The following is a 14790-nucleotide window of genomic DNA, read 5'->3' on the forward strand; positions in this document are numbered from 1 at the left end:
AGCAAATGGTTCTCAGTCAAACCTCAGCCTTTTCGTAAGAACCCTTTTGGAATCCTTATTTCTATGAGTATACAGAGAAGAAAAAACAGTAGGGATCAGTAAAGCAGTAAGACTGTCTGTCTTACTGCTTTACTTTACTATAGACAGCAAAACTCATCTCATGATAAATTGATTTTCATCTTGTACTTCTTGTTGTTGGAGACCTTCCTGCTTTGATAAAACGGCATTAAATCAAACTTTAATGCAAAGCATCCCTGTTGCTTTTCCATTTTGTACTTTCTGCATGAGTGTCTGTCTTCACTTTCTCCAAGAGAAGGCTGCAATTTGTCATCGCAATCTTCTCCAGAAGCTGATGCAAAGACATGACGTAAGCCAACTCGCTGTAGTTAAAAAAGGCTATGTCGGTCATCGAGTCGCATGGGGTGAAAGGGAATTCATCCAGCGTTGACTTCCTCTAATTGCATCTTTAACTGATGAGAAAAGGCAATTCCCCGTGTAGCAGTGTTGTTACAAATAATGTCTTCTTCATTATAGGAGCGGGGGCCGTCCTCCTAATCTCCGCCGTGAAAGAAATGACGTGTGTTAAAATGATATATGCTCCTAAAATAATTAAAGGGCAACCTTCTGTGACTTGTAAAGCGGTTTATGAAGCAGAGGGAAGTGTTGCGGTGGGCAAGACCTTGCAATTTAACGGCCATTACTTTTCACTCAGTCCAGCCTTTGGATTCCACAGGATTTCTTGGCATTGCTTGACATCAGTGTACAAACTAAAAGCTGTGAAGACAATGGAAAGCCATTGTTCCTTGAGTGTCTGGTTGGATGTGCGAGCAGACCATAGCGGGTCTTGGTGATGGTGATGATAGCTGTTAGCATATTCTGGCTCCCCAGCATTTACTCAAAAGTTTCTGAGTTTTTGTGTATCTTGATTTGAATAAGTCTTTTTGTTCTCAGTGTAATGTTAAAGGGATAATTCTGAGTCTTTTTAAGTGGGCTGTATGCGGTACTTATTAATAGTCAATGTATTGTATACAGTAGATGGCAGTCGGTACGCCCCCAGTTGTAGAAAAACAGGCTGGAGTCCAGCAACCTACTTCTATTGAGAGTTTCAGCATTAAAATGTGTTTAAGACACTTAAAGAAGGCCCTTCCTAAAAGAAAGAGTTTAAATTAAAACAGACACTATATTGAAAATATTTTCACTGTTTTACCTTAACCCTCTGAAACCTGAGCAAAGTGGCTTGATTTCTTTAAAAACATGGGATGAAGTCAACAGTTACAAGAAAAATGAAATTTATCAGCAGAAAAAAGAAAAAAAGGTCAAGTAAATACATACATTTTTAAAAAATACAACTGTAACTAATTATTGTAATAATAATAATTACAAATACAGTCTTACATTTATTCCCTTTTTTAGAACTATGTGCTTATAATTTCTCTCTTGCTCTTTAACGCTTTTTTTTTTGGGGTCATTTTTTTTCCTGATTTCTTGTTTTTTTGAGACATTTCTTGCCAGTCAGTGCTCAGTGCCTTTTAAGCTATGTCTTGAAATTTTTTTTTTTTTAATAAAAAAAAAATGCTCCTGTTTCAAAGGTTTAAATGAATGTGAAGCATCTGAACACAGCACTATAAATGATTTCATTCCAGGTTTTAGGTGGCTAAAATACATTTTGTTGCTGACCCCCATCCACAGCAGTACATTGCTTTGCTTTCATGTCAAGATTCCAACCTGCTACTCTAATTTGGGTGCCTGCCAGACATCTACTGTATGTAATACACTGACTATGGATAAGTACCCCATACAAACCCACTTCAAAAACCCAAACTGTCCCTTTAACTTCTCTCTTTTGTCCAAATGTCTGAATGTTCGATTAATAAAGTCCATTAATTCATCGCTAACATTTGTTCCACATTAATCCTCCAGCCACCGTGTACTAAAACCATGTTGTGTGATGCTGCCGGGTCGATATTCGTCGCCATCGTCGCCTGTATTACTGGCCATCCTGCATGCTTATGTATCACAAAATAGTCACAGTAAACACTTGCCTTCTGTTTACAGGGCGATACAGGGAAGATAGGTTTGACAGGTGCTCCTGGACAAAAAGGAGAGAAGGTGTGACAACTTGCAACCTGGATGTGTGGCGGATTGTTTTAAAATGTTCAATCTTAAAAGCAAAAATGTACCTACTCGTGTTAATCATGTGTTTCCAATCATGTGACAGGGACTTGGTGGTGTGCCAGGTATTGATGGTTTGCCTGGAGACAAAGGAGACAAGGTAAGACATAAATGTTCTGATGTTTTAGTAAAGGGTTGAGACACTTGTGCAAATATGTATGTTTTCATCTTTTTTTTTCTTTTTTTTTGAATTAATAGGGCGAAGGAGGAGTGGCTGGAGCTCCAGGGCTGCCAGGTCTAGCTGGACAAAAGGTGTGTGAATATGATCTTCCCATTTTTTTCTGAAAGTCATTAACAAGTGGGTGCACTTGCATTTGGCACATCATTATGTTGATGTAGGGGAAAAAAGGTGCATCTTTGGTCCTGGATCTCAAAGACACATTTGTTCTGTTGTGTGGGCGTACATACGTTTTTCTGGGCAATTACCTCTCAGCTTGTTATCGATTTCCTGTGAAGAAGGGGGCAGTTTGGTTGACTTTCCTTTGGATGAGGCAGCAGCTGGTGAAAGAGCCAGGAGGGGGAGGATGGAGGGGGTGCTGGCTCAGGTTTGGCCAATGGGCTGTGACGGGCTGCTCAGCCCAGGGCTTGAGGGAGTGATCGCCTCCTTTTTAATACAATAAAGCGAATACTCAATTAGTGAAATGCCGCTCTCATGGCAGAGGGTGAGACTGAAGAAGCATGTGAAATATTTTAAGAAAATACAGTAAAGCTTAGCTCCTAACCTTCACTTTGACCTGGTATATAGAATTACCATTAAGACGAGATGTGAAATTGCCATAAACACAACTAGGCTGCAATCCTTGCAACGAAGCCCTACTGGAAAAATTAATTAATTACAACACGTAAGTGAACAATCTGACTAGGACCAAGGCCAACACAGCAATCTCATTTTTTTCACAAAAATCATAAAACTAAGCTTTATATAAGATCCGTGATTAAAACAAAAGAAACATAAATTAATAGCAAAAGACACATTTCTTTCTTTCGTTTACATGAGAAAAGAGTGAAAGTGAGGTCAGAGGTCAGAGTTCAAAGTTCTTCCTTTGGGGGGTCTTGTCAACTGACAACTGCTGTTTCTTTTTTGGGAGTTTAGGTTTCTCAGTTGGTCAGTTACATTTCTTACATTGATTCACCTCCGACTCAGCAGTCCCCCAGTTGGCCTTCACTGTATTGCTGAGTAGCATTTTGGAGAGCCCCAAGTCAATAAACTCCCACTAATAAAATGCTGTTCCATTTATGTTTTATAGGGAATTCAAGGGGATCAAGGAATTCCTGGCATGCCAGGACCAACAGGTGTCACTGTGAGTATAATCTGAATGCATTTCTTTAAGTGTTTGTTTAGGATCTGATATTGAAAACTGATGATATTCATTTTTTTAGAATCGCATTATGATGTTGCTGTGTTTTGTTGTAGGGTGAATCAGGTATTAAAGGGGAAAAAGGAAGTCCAGGAGCCAGGGTAAGTAACAATGAACCAGTTTCTTCAAATAAGAAATCAAATCTGACTTGTTGAATGAAAATAGATCACTGTGCGACACATTTATGCAATTCCATATTTTTTAAACATTTTTAAAAATTTAATTATGAATTACAAGAATAATATAAAAATAACATACAATATGATAAAATGTATTCAACTAATACATTTTCTGTGCACCCAGTCAAGCATAAATCTTTTTCATTTGTACTTCATTCAGGTGAGAGGCAGTTAACGTTGACAACGTCATCGTAACATTATTACAATATTAATAATTGTATATGTAAATACATATAAGAAATCTCCAAAAAGTGCCCTGTAAAAGTGCATGTAGTTGCATTGAATGCACTTTGTGTGTGTTTATGCTTGTGCAAACAGGAGCATAGGTTTAAATTTATAAAAAGTTACCCAAAATAAGGTTTAAGTTTATCACGGTATTTGTTGAAACGTTAATGAGTTGCAAAAAGAATTCAGCTTAATAAACGAATGTCTGGAGGACATTATACTGCTTGTTTGTCGCTGTTGGATTATTTATGCATGCTTCAGCTGCAGCCGTTTGTTGCTTTTGAGCATGGTACAGTAATTATTAGGGCAGTTAAACTGATGTTGCTTAACTAAATACTGGTCAAATATATGGGGCGTTTTTTTGTCTTTGGGCTGGAAACTATCAGCTGTATCTGGCAATCCTGCATGGGAGCTACAACTGAAGCTCTGGCGCAACACTTTGGTGTTCAGCATCTTGCTCAAGAGCACTTGAGTTGAGTTGCTGAGCGACAAGAGGAAGTCACTTATTTACTTCCCCAGTCTGTGCTTTCCCAACGTGTCCCGGGATTTGAACCATGTTCGATCAAACCTGTACAGAACACAGTTCATGCTTCAAATGCTTCGACGGGGTTAACTTCTGAGAGAGGCCATTCTTCTCAGAGGGACTGAGAACTGAGGGGCGTAATGGTGCAAACAGATGTGGCTTCCTTGATTCGCTCTCCACACTTCCTGTCTGGGACCCTGTGGGGGTGTTTGGCTATAATGCAGTCCATTCAAGGCCTAAGCTTTGTTGATGTCTGCAATTTTCCTCTGAACTACTGAAATCTTTCCTTTATTTGCTACCAAAATGATTTTAGAGAGCAATAATAAATCAGTGAAAGGTTATCTTGCAGCATCAGAATGGTTTCCAACTGATGTCAAGATGTTTTTGTGATCATGAGCTCAGTGATACTACTTGTAACAGATTGAGTAGAAGGATATGAGAAACACTTGTAACACTACTTGTGTCATGCTGACATGTCAGCTTCAATTTGAACGACTTTACGAGGGGTCCGTATGAAGCAGTAAACACGGAATCAGTGCGCTGATTGCTTTGCCACATGGCCTGAGGATGTGAAGCAGGTTCTAGTCATACTGGAGCTCCATTCAAACATGCTGATGCCAGGTTTGTCTGTCAGCCAGTAAGTCAGTGAGCAAATATCCTGTAAGTGAAAACTGGAAAAGCACTTTCCTCGTTAAGTGATAAAGGAAATAGGTGGTCTAGAGGAGGCACCAAGGGTTAAAGTCAGGGCACTGTTTGCTGAATGAAAACTCAAGGATGTGTTTCAGGGTACAGAGTACTTTCTGCCTATTTTAAATCTGCCTTTTATTAGTTATGCTAGCCGTGTGGCTTGAGGGATGCCATTAGGTTCATTAATTGCAATGAAATTTGGTACAGGCATAAATGGTCCTCAGAGGATGAACCCTGATATACTTGCTTTATAAAGCCGGATTTCCACCAGATCCATGTGCAGTCCGGCTCCGCTCAGTCACGGCAGACGGAGCAAATAGATTGCACTATAGTCTATGTGTGAGTTTCCACAGGCTCCGCTGCATTGCGGATCGACTCAGCTCCAGCAGTCCGGAGGCTTGCGGATCAGATACGCAAGCCTCCTGTTTTTGCCGGACGCCTGATCACTCCGCATAAATTTAGCCGAATTTAACACAGAGCAGACAGGAAATCGAACAGGTATACAACATCAAAACATCTGGTTAATTTTCAGAATAAAACACTGTGCTTATGTCTGATCATATTTCACTTAACTACATCAATAAAACGTCAAAATGAGCGAATCCAGGCCTGGAGTCAACAGGTCAGAGGTTTTCCGGGGTCATTACGAGCAACACAGGGAAGAGAAGTTAATTATGTAGGTGGAAAACCACAAAATGATTTATGACACCACACATCCTTTTATAAGGACAGCCTTAGAAAGGATTTGGCGTGGAGCAACTCATTGGGAGTTATGGGAGAGAATGGACATCACGATAATTAATCCACGGAGTGAATGGAGTTACTACTTTTTTTTTCTGTAACGATATACTGTGCGTGATTCTGTAATGACCGCGAGAACTCCTCGGTCTCACCACTCCAGCTGATTCGGCGGTACAGTGCCATGCCAGACTCAAAATGCAACCAGTAGCGATTGACAGATGACGGAGCACAGAGCAAAACGCAGCGGAGCCGGTGGAAATGCTAGATGGCAAAATAAAGCAGTACAAGCATACATGGTTTAAAAAAGGTGGTTATACATACATCATGAAGGTGCAATACTATTAAAAAACAGTGCACATGAGGAAAAAGGTAACACCTGAACACTTGCTCTATGCTACACAAGTTCATTAATGACAATGTTTTGTTCCTGCTTGGATCTTCATCAGGTCAAAATCTTTTCATTTTGACCATCTGAAAATCAAGAGCCTATACACATTATTTTTTTGTAAATCTAAAACAGCATTACTGATATTGAAACTATTTTTTGTGTCTTGCTGTTAGTCTGCCTGACAGATCTTCCACATTTAAATCCATTATAATCAAGATTGCTTTCATTGCAAATCGAGGATTCCCATCAATGCCAAGTAAATGTGGTCTTCAAAACATTTACTCAAATATACTAGATTTCTTTAGGGAAATAGCCTGGATTTGGGGGTTTTGAGAAATAATTTGGGGCTTAATCCCCAGATGCCACCCTCCCTACTGTGCCCCTGGGGCCTACCAAGCAGAATATCTCAGTGCATTTTAAAAAGAAAACATTTGTTTTAACTTAAAAAAAATAGTATCTGGGCTGCCTAAAATTTTCAAGTTGACGGAATTGGAGAAGAGAAGTTGAAGTTATTTTTTCATAATTCAAAACAAATAAACTTAAATAGATAAATAACCTCGTAATTTGTATGTAATTAAGTCCTTTAGTATGCAAACTATTAGTTCATAAAATAAAAATAAAAATGTTCACAGAGCTACTAGCTTGGCTGAAAATCCTTTTGCGTGTTTTTTTTTTCTTTTTATTTTCATTTGGCTCACAACTAAGCAGTCTTTTTCCTTCGCTATTCTATTGATGGCATTTCAGTTTCTTGTCTTTATCTGTGTAGCGATAGCAGCTTTCCCTTCACATGCTAATTATGCAAATCTTTTAGCTATTGCAAGCAAACAGTAACACACACATCATTGAACAAAGTGGGTTTTTTTCTTTTTTTTCAAAAAATACTGACTGAATACAGAATACTTATATCTTTTTGTCTTCAACAGTTTACAGTTACTTTATAAATGCTTTATTCTACACTTGTTTCCATTTTAGGGCGAGGTAGGTTTGGATGGATTTCCTGGCAAACCTGGTGTTCCGGGGAAAGATGTAAGTAGTGATGCTCTGATTTAGATCCTGCAGTTACAAAGATATTAATCTGAGACAGACTTGGTGAGTCACCTTTGTGTTAATAAAGCTTTGTTGTCTCAAACTGATTAGGGTTTGAGAGGACTGGCTGGTGCACCCGGAGCCAGCGGACTAAAAGGCAACAAGGTATGCCCCCCACTCTCTCCTGTGTTATATGCAAAACACCTCACTGACTTGATTAGAAACAATTCAAAGAGGATATTGCCATAAGCATAATGTTATTAAGGCAAGCTGATATAAATCATTTCAAAGAGGTCTCATCAGTTTCCCAAACTACTGTCTGCGCTCTCCAGACATTCCTCAGACTCCTCTGTGCACCATCAAAGTCAGCCCACTCATTTGTCTGAGAAAATAAAAAGCAGAGTTCATTTGTCTGCCTGTAATTACTGACTTTGATGAGCCTTCCAGCAGTGAACACATGCTTCTACCACACCCATGTGCATGCACAAAGATGCACGCACACGCACAAAGAATTCCCATGGTAATTTATCCACAAGTTTCACTTTCCTTTAGGCCTACAATAAGTACACACGTGTCATCTCATAAATTATGGTCGCTGCCGTATCATTACCATATTGCTCTAGGTGCATTACCCTGTAAGTCGCTTGATTCTAATGACAGGGTTTTTATCTTTGTTTGAATTACATCACAGGGGGAGAGAGGCCTTCCCGGATTACCTGGGGATGTGGTGAGTACCAGAAATAGACCAAAAGGATAAAGAATTACAGGCTTGTTTGGTGATGAACAACATAATGGAGTGATGGAGTCAGAATGATAAACAGCTTTAAAATGCAGCAGCCCAACCCCAAATTAGACAAACAGCAAAAAAAAAAAAAAAAAAAAAAATGCTAATCATGGACAAGACTGACCTGCTGACCGAGGGAGGGGTGCTGTTCTCTAGACAGATGAAGCAATAGATTTTGTGGATTAACTTATCAGTGGACTGACAGAACATTTATCAACAGCTATCTTGGTGATCAATAGTTGACGTTTTGATCATAAGAAAGCGTGCCATATCACATCACAATTTAATAATGTGTGTTATAATGCATTTTCCTTTTGTGGCTATGTACCTAAAGCTGCCCTTTTTGCCATGTAATCTACATGTGGTTGCCATATTGTTTTTTTCTTCCTTTTTATTACTTGTTTTTTTTTTTAATGTGTTTATTTTGTCTTATAGATTAGTATTATATTTATTAAAAAGTCTAGCAAATTTCAGTCATTTTTTTCTAGAAAATGACTGAAATTTGCTAGACCTAGCTTCTAAAATACATGTATTTTGATATTTCTCTATTAACTGCTAATAAAAACACTCTTTAGTGGCACCTACAGCACTAAAGAGCATTAGGACAGCAGAACACAGTCTTCCAATATGTTTATTTTCTTAAGCCAAAAAAAAGGGGGTAATTTGACAGAAGAAGCCCTTATCTTTTCTGTATGAAGCTATAGGGGTTTTTTGCCTCTGCACTAGCAACAGGTTCTGCCTGAGGCATTAAGTTTTCGGGTTGTCTGTCAGTCTGCACGTCTGTCCTATTCTTGTGAACTCAGTATCTCAAGGAGGGAATTTCTTGTTGTTCACTTAGGACTCAAGACTGAACTGCTTAGTTTTTGGTGGTCAAAGGTCAAAGTCAAGGTCACAGTCACCTCACATCCATCCTTTTCTCATGAACGCATCATCTCAGACACATTGATGGAAATTCAAAATTTTCAAATTTGGCAAAAATGTCTACTTGGACTCAAAGATGAACTAATTAAATTTTAGCTGTCAAAGGTCAAGGTCACTGTGACCTCGTAAAACAAGATTTTGGCAAAACTCATACATTTATATGCTAATTATGACTAATTTCATAAAAATGTCTAAGAGGATAAAATATTGAAGTCCAAAAGGCCAAAGGTCAACTTCACTGCATCATAAACAAAATATTTCTGGACATTTTTCTGGTTTTTATTTCAAATGTACTTCGAAACACACACACACACACACACACACAAAGAAATGTGTGCGATAACCATTTTCAGTTGTATTGACCATGGTCTCATTTCCTCACAATGATGAGACAAAGGTTGCAAAATGAATCTGTCAGTGACTTGACTAATTTAAGAATAACATAACTTAATATTTATTGATCTTTTCTTTTAATTTCAGGTTCAAAAAGAAGGCTTACGAGGTGAAAAGGTGAGCAATCATCCCCATGTATAAGGGGCTTTCCTTTCCAGGCCTATGTCGCCTTCGATCGGAAACAATTATGGCTAGTGCAGTGACTGCAACAGAAATAAACCTGCTAATGTTTCGTACAGCCATCACCATGCTTCTTGGAATCACTCAGTAGAAACGCAGTCATCTCCGATTGTGTTTTATCGACATTTTGAAAATACTGCTCAAGTTTTGCACAAATGTGTTATGGAAACATGCCTAGTACCATAAAAATCACGTCATGAAAAATGCAACAAGCAACACAAAAACAACTATATGCACCACTATGGACTATGAAAACACCACTGTACATACAGTATGCAGTAAATGATTTGTTATCTTAACAATTTTAACAAAACACTGAAATCTGTAACCGTAATCTCACATAGTCATAAGATATATGACTATAATGCTATGATATCTATTCATATATTTGATCTGTTTCAGGGAGATGTTGGACCTTCTGGGCCTCCAGGGCCCGAGGGCCCCCCGGGGCCTCAGGTAAGGATCATGATTTATGACTCCCTCTTTCCTGCTGTTTATAGCTTTTGGTATTTTGTTGTTGTGGAAAAGCCACCTTCTCAGATGTAGTGCTGAGCAGTTCATGAAAACACCAGTGGTGCTGAGTGAACTGTAGCTGAGCATTTTATTCCTCAGGGTCCTCCGGGTCTACAGGGCCTACCTGGGGAGCCGGGAGAGTTTGGCCAGAGGGTAAGAATCTAATTTTGATGGAATATTTTCTGAATATGTCTTTATCATATAAGAGCCTATACTGTAGCAGGAGATGCTCAACAAAGCGCTACTCGCATACGTGGAGCACATTTTAACAGGTCTTCTTACGAACATTTCTCAGAAGCCAAACTGATCCTGAGGGAGAACAAATCTTATTTGCTGAGTTAAAATAGTGGGCAAAATGAGTGCAAGTGGCAATCCATCATTCTTTTTTTTATTTATATATCTGACATTCATTATTTAAGGTAACAAGGCAAATCTGCACTTTAACAGAACCATAAACTTATAAGTTTGTATGGCAAGACTCCAGTAGGGAATTTTCTTGATGTGACTTGAGTCTCTGAGGCAGTACCTCTCAGCCTGCATACAAATCACGCCCAGTTTCTTGGATGGCAGACTTTTACACCAAACACCAAGCCTAAATTGAAGTATTTTACTTATTTTGCACAATGAATGAATATTGCATACACTGAAAAGCATTGTTTTTCATGTCTCCATCTGCTGGTGGGCCATTATGGTGAGAGTATGCATAATATGATGTTAATTCCACTACACAAGAGACTTAATGATCATTAAAATTAGATGGGAGAAAAGTGGATAAATCAATTAGTTTTTGTGCTTAAACCTAAGAATACCTTCACCACAGCATTGTTGGGAAACGTGAAGTTTCAACCATCCGCTGCAAAATGCATAGATTCAACTTATCCATGTGGCGCACTTGCTCAGTATCAGCTGCCATGACATGCAGCACTCCTGGTCCTTTTACTGAAATCCCAAATAATATTATCACTCACTTAATAGTATGTCTTGTTTTAACTTAAATAAAGATAAAGTATGGTGTATTTACTGTGTATTTGTAACCTTTAATTTTATTACTGTAATCCCTCAGCATTAAACCATCTATTTATTACACTCACAAAGAGACAAATTATATGAAATTATACTATTTACTTACACCACAACACTTTTTCAATCACTAGTGAAAACTGAAATTCACAGCTAAGTGACCTTTAAATCCGACTCAGGGAAATACTATTTAGGACAATTTTGGCTAGATAATATGTTAACATGTATTTTTAAAGTACAGTTTTAGTCTGCTTTACACAATAATTCCACTTTTTTAACATCGTATGAAATTACAGAATGTTTTTATCATAGAAGGGGAACTGAAGCAGTTAACAGCTTCCCAGTAGAAATGGATTCCCTGAAGAAAGGGTATAGCGATGAAAATACTCTCAATATAGCATACACTTTTCCTGGTATCGCTTATTTTGGGTGAGACTATTTTGAGGTGGCTAAAATGCGTTTCATTGCTGACCCCCATCCACAGCAGTACTTTGCTTAGCTTCCATGTTTCTCCAAACTGGGGGCGTGTCCACTGACAGCTACTGAAAGTAATACACCGACTATGGATAAATACCCCATATAACCTCACTTCAGAAAAGCAAAACTATTGCTTTTACAAAGCTGTCCCAATAATTTATTCACTCACAGGAGAAAAAAAACATAGTGGGATACTCACAGTTCAAAAGTCTCCGTAGGCAAACGAGAGTCCAATCACAGTCCCAGCGGCAATGATGAAGGGCAGCAGCTGATCTCCCTGGAAGCCAGAGGTGCACCTGTGCTTTCCAGGTCACATGGGGCGCTGTCTGGTGACCTGGCTTCACAGTCCACACATCCAGCGCTAGCCATTGTTTTATCAAAGTGTGTTCCCCCTGTTAAGGCATAATCCCAAAGAATTCAATTTTTCTTTGAAAAAACCATACATGATTATGTTATAATAAAGTAACTTAAGTTACGTTAAAATAAAACAATATAAAACAGAATACAGTGTGGGGTGCATTGCTCAAAGCTGTAGTGTTAAAATGACATTTAGAATAATATAAAACATTGGCATATAAAATGTGCAAAATTATTATTTTTAAAAAATTAGGGGGTGTGGGAAAAAGGGGATAACAAATATTTTAAAAAATAAATATTTACAAAAATAGGTAAAAGGTACACAAAAATGTGTAAGTAGTTTAAAATAAAATTACATAAATCGTTAATTAAAAATAAGTGCTAAAGTAATTAAAACACTTAGATTCATAAGGGCTTGAAGTCTCAAACCAGTAAAGAATGGGGGACACGTATCAACAGGGAAACAATCTTTGACAGAGCACCGGTCGTTAGCGACATGCTAACAGGTACGCTAGCGGAAGACTACAACCTACAGAGTAGACAGTTGTTCGCAGACGCGCTGTACGGCAACAAACTACTAGCTGAAGGACAAACTTTTTGCAACGGAGTTCAACTATCACAAAACGGTAACTTGACTCACTTTTGACAGGACAAACACACACTCGCTGCAGCGCTGCCGTCTCGCTACAGCCCATGGATCTATTAGCTACTCCCCCGTCACTCGCGTATGCGCTATGGATGTAAAGATATGCGGGCTGATTTAGACCCGCCCACCAAGCAATCAAAAGTTCAGAAACATGACGTCACTCTCTATGGACTAATCAGAGGTAGAAAAAAGGCGTCACCTCTTTTTGACGGAAGTGCCTTCTTAAAGGGAAATGCTTAAAGGGAATTTGTAACAGTTCTTATATTAACGTTTCTGCTTCCATTAACCCTTTGAAGCCTGAGCAAATTGTCAGAAGGCAAGGAGCAACGAAAGAGGAAATGACTCAAAAACTTGCAAGAAATTCGTAAGACGTACAAGAAAGCAAAACCAACAAAAACAAAACAAACAAAAACAGAAAATAAACTTAAAATATATACATATACTGTATATACATGGTTAATCAAGGCTATGAAAATGTGCTTTAAGAAGTTTGCCTAAAATTCTAGAATGGTCGTAAAAATCCTAGAAACATCCTGAAATCCAAGAAGTGTCTTAAAATCATAACTTCCTAAAATCTATGAAATGTCTTTCAGTCCTAGAAATGTCCTAAAATCCTACAAACGTGTATGGGGCTGCCCCTGGTCCCCTGTTATTTTCCAAATTGGCTCTCAAACAAAGCGAGTTGACTTGCCTTAACCTTACCACAAACGAGAGGCAGAATCTCAAGCTTCTGCTCCCATGTCAGGGTCCTGTCCTGCACTGTCGCCCAAAGCCAAAATGTTCCCAGTCAAAACTTATTTGTCAAAACAGATATTGTGTACATGTAATTCAAGAAGACAGGTTTGCATCAAAAGGGAATTTCTTTATAATCACAAGAAAGTATAGTAACCAGCTCTTTGTCGGAGACTATTTTTTTGATTGCATTAGACCCAATCTTGTAATGATTAAATCACAAAACAATAATTTTGTGATAATGAGAGAAAAAATATTCATAAGAGCTATCTCATACGTGGTGTCATGGGATTGCTTTTTGCCGCTCTAGTCCGCCGAGTTTTGACTAAAATTAGACTATTTTGCCTCCAGAGGAGCTCTTGTAGAACAAAACTAATCAGCAGTAATTGGAAGTTTATACCGCGCTCCCAGAACTACACTTGTCATATTCCAATGGGATTATTTCAAATGAAGAAAACTGATATTTATTCCTCATGCTAATGAGAGCTGATACTGTGGCTGTTATCAGTGCTTGTAGAATTATCTACAAAAACTGTCCCTTGTCTCTCATCTCCTTCTCCCTCCGTCTCATCCCGCGCTGGTCCCATCACACCGCAGTGTGTAATTAAAACAGGCGCTGTGGTTCTACACAATTTGTTCTTCCAAAACATTAACAAAGATAGTGACCTCCATTCCCTGTCTCTTCTGGGAGCAATTAACATCTCATCGGCAATATGCTGGAATCAACATTTGCAGCTGTTCAGCTGGGCAGAGGAGGCAACAAACCTCCTCTGGACGTACATGAAAGACTTATCTTTTTACCACTAACTACTGCACTTTGTCCTCAGCCAGACAAGATTTGAAGCAGGAACACTCAGCTTGCTCTACCTGAAAAATGACAGGAGGCCAGGGGTCAATCACAGCTGCCCAATAGGCCTATATTTTTCAAGGATTTTAGGATATTTCTAACATTTCTAGGACTTTAGGACATTTCTAGGGGTTTAGGACACTTTGAGGAATTTAGGATGTGTCTAGGATTTCAGGACATTTCTTTGATTGAAGCATGTTTCGAGGATTTTAGGACATTTCATGGATTTTAGAGCATTTCTAGGATGTTAGGATGCTTCCAGGATTTTAGGAGGTTTCTATTATTTTGGAATGTTCCTAGGGTTTTAGGATGTTTCTTGGATTTTAGGACATTTATAGGATTTTAAGGCATTTCTAGATTTTTGGGATGTTCCTTGGATTTTAGGATGCTACCAAGATTCGGCAGGGGATCCTCCACTGGTACTTTCTTGAAGCTCTATTTTGACGCATTTTTATGCACTCTGACACCTTATGCATACTAAAAGTATAAAAAACAATTTTCAGTTTGAATCACTTTAAAAATTGCGATTTAGAAAATAGTTGGGGGGCCACCTGGGACCAGATGTGGCCCATGAACCATCAGTTGAATATCACTGCTTAATAGTTTATAAGCAATCACATT

The 14790-nt window shown here is 38.6% G+C and overlaps 1 protein-coding gene and 1 long non-coding RNA gene across 4 annotated transcripts in view; one reads left to right on the plus strand and one right to left on the minus strand.

Annotated features, from left to right (window-relative positions):
• The window catches only part of col22a1 (collagen, type XXII, alpha 1), a 71853-nt gene that overhangs the window by 25382 nt on the left and 31681 nt on the right, over positions 1 to 14790 (plus strand). For 2 of the 3 annotated variants that reach the window (XM_042506667.1, XM_042506668.1), the window contains exons 10-20: positions 2056 to 2109; positions 2219 to 2272; positions 2371 to 2424; positions 3420 to 3473; positions 3587 to 3631; positions 7246 to 7299; positions 7411 to 7464; positions 7991 to 8026; positions 9485 to 9514; positions 9980 to 10033; positions 10190 to 10243. In XM_042506667.1, coding sequence (XP_042362601.1) covers positions 2056 to 2109; positions 2219 to 2272; positions 2371 to 2424; positions 3420 to 3473; positions 3587 to 3631; positions 7246 to 7299; positions 7411 to 7464; positions 7991 to 8026; positions 9485 to 9514; positions 9980 to 10033; positions 10190 to 10243 — 543 coding nt within the window. The remainder of the gene's footprint in view (positions 1 to 2055; positions 2110 to 2218; positions 2273 to 2370; positions 2425 to 3419; positions 3474 to 3586; positions 3632 to 7245; positions 7300 to 7410; positions 7465 to 7990; positions 8027 to 9484; positions 9515 to 9979; positions 10034 to 10189; positions 10244 to 14790) is intronic. The other variant, XM_042506669.1, reaches the window with a different exon arrangement.
• On the minus strand, positions 1819 to 11959 carry LOC121957877. The gene is made up of 4 exons (XR_006106796.1): positions 11787 to 11959; positions 2599 to 2776; positions 2185 to 2252; positions 1819 to 2089 (listed from the first exon to the last, which is right to left on the minus strand). It is a non-coding gene; the product is annotated as an uncharacterized LOC121957877 (long non-coding RNA).

The sequence above is a fragment of the Plectropomus leopardus genome, chromosome 18, assembly GCF_008729295.1.
Source record: "Plectropomus leopardus isolate mb chromosome 18, YSFRI_Pleo_2.0, whole genome shotgun sequence".
NCBI classification, from domain to species: domain Eukaryota; kingdom Metazoa; phylum Chordata; class Actinopteri; order Perciformes; family Serranidae; genus Plectropomus; species Plectropomus leopardus.